Source organism: Chiloscyllium plagiosum, chromosome 26, assembly GCF_004010195.1.
Source record: "Chiloscyllium plagiosum isolate BGI_BamShark_2017 chromosome 26, ASM401019v2, whole genome shotgun sequence".
Classification (NCBI taxonomy): domain Eukaryota; kingdom Metazoa; phylum Chordata; class Chondrichthyes; order Orectolobiformes; family Hemiscylliidae; genus Chiloscyllium; species Chiloscyllium plagiosum.
Genome location: NC_057735.1, coordinates 2103638 through 2105319, shown reverse-complemented (window position 1 = coordinate 2105319; position 1682 = coordinate 2103638). Strand labels below are relative to the sequence as shown.

At 62.2% G+C, this 1682-nt stretch overlaps 2 protein-coding genes across 5 annotated transcripts in view; one reads left to right on the top strand and one right to left on the bottom strand.

The window, feature by feature from the left end:
- The window catches only part of LOC122563023 (probable transmembrane reductase CYB561D1), a 12259-nt gene extending 11053 nt beyond the window's left edge, over positions 1-1206 (bottom strand). Inside the window, exon 1 of one of the 3 annotated variants that reach the window (XM_043716333.1) lies at positions 1158-1206. Coding sequence is in view for 2 of the 3 variants with exons in the window: in XM_043716331.1 (XP_043572266.1) it covers positions 187-433 (247 nt within the window). In the remaining variant the exon portion in view is untranslated. The other 2 variants (XM_043716332.1, XM_043716331.1) reach the window with 2 other exon arrangements.
- Positions 1207-1265: 59 nt separating this feature from the next.
- LOC122563022 overlaps positions 1266-1682 on the top strand; it is a 4549-nt gene continuing 4132 nt past the window's right edge. Inside the window, exon 1 of one of the 2 annotated variants that reach the window (XM_043716330.1) lies at positions 1266-1307. In XM_043716330.1, the coding sequence (XP_043572265.1) occupies positions 1281-1307 (27 nt within the window). In that variant the 5' untranslated portion in view covers positions 1266-1280. Of the gene's footprint in view, positions 1572-1682 lie in introns of both variants that reach the window. The other variant, XM_043716329.1, reaches the window with a different exon arrangement.

Genomic DNA, 1682 nt, shown 5'->3' with positions numbered 1-1682 from the left:
GCGAGACGGGGGTGGGAGGGGGGTGCGCGCGCGAGACGGGGGTGGGAGGGGGGTGCGCGCGAGACGGGGGTGGGAGGGGGCACGCGCGCGAGACGGGGGTGGGAGGGGGGGTGCGCGCGCGAGACGGGTTGCGCGCGCGAGACGGGGGTGGGAGGGGGGTGCGGGCTCGCCCTCCCGGGTACTCACTGGTCCCTAGCCGGCTCAGCAGCCCCAGGTACACGCTCAGTCCGATCGCGCTGATATGCGCCGCCGCCACAGCCGCCTTCCTGAGGCAGGGCAGCAGGCCGCTTGCCCATGAGCTTCCCGGCTCGGCCCAACCGTTCAGGGGCTCTGGGAGTCGCTGCGGACTCCTCATCGATGGGCCTGTCCCGGTCCGCCACCGCCCGAGTCTCAGTTCCCGCCCACCCCAAGCTTGACCTAACAGGCCCCACATCCGGGGCGGGTCCGGAAGCGGTGACTGGGGTGGGGGCCCAAGGCTGGTGACCCCGGGGGCGGGGTTACTTACCTAAGGGGCGGGGCTGTTGACTCCGGGGGCGGGCCCGCAGGGATGGTGACGCTCGGGGCGGGGCTGTGGTACGGGTCTGCGGGGGATCAGGTGACTCCGGGAGCGGGCCCTGTGTATCCGGGAGTCGACAGCCGTTCATCAGGAATGAGGCTGTGAGGGGAAGGTAGCTGAGAGACGCTGGTGGGGGTAATGGCGATAGGTCGGAGAGGAGGGCGGAGCTAATAGGTGGGAAGGAAGATGGACAGGTCATGAGGGAGGTGCCAAGATCTGGGGTAAGGTGGGGGAAAGATAAGGCGTTCCTCCTCCAGGCATCCTGTGCTTAGGGTCTGGCAATGGAGGACCTGACGCCTGAGGAAGAACGCCTCGGAACCCTCCAATCCCGCGGGATCAATGTGTATTTCACCAGTTTCCACATCTCCCCTCCCCCCACCTTACCCCAGATCTTGGTACCGCCCTGATGACCGGTCCCACCTGTCCATCTTCCTGCCCACCTATCACCGCCCTCCTCTCCGACCTATCACCTTTACCCCCACCTCCGTCTACCTATCGCACCCTCAGCTACCTTCCCAGCTCCACCCCCCCTCTCCCATTTATCTCCCAACCCACAGGCCTCATTCCTAATGAAGGGCTTATGCCCGAAACGTCGATTCACCTGCTCCTACGACCCTGCGTCACACACACCCCTACACTCAACCCTACGTATCGGGGAGGCGGGCAGACGGTACTGCGCACGCGCGGTCACTTCCAGACGTCACCGCATATTGTCGACGACGTAATGCACATTCGGAGCCGCACATGCGCAGTGAGGAAGTGATCGGTTATATTCGGCAATTTGAAAATATTCCCAGGCTGGTTCCCTCAGGTTCTGGAGAATTTAAATCAATTCTCCTCTTGTCACTCGCCACCGGATACCCCAAATATTCACAAATATAAATCATTCAGTTATTGTAATTGATTCTGAGGCATGAATTCACTCGACACCACGCAGCAGTTTCTCAACATGTTTGGAACGCTGGAGTTTGAGAGCTTCGACGAGTTTAGCTGCAGATTGGAGCTTTTCCAGCAGGTTCCCCACCCCGTGGGGTTAAAGGGGGAGGGGGAGGGGAGGAGAGAGTGGGGGGAATGGAGGAGGGTTGGGAGGATTGGTTACAGAAAGGGGGACTGTGAGGGGACAGGG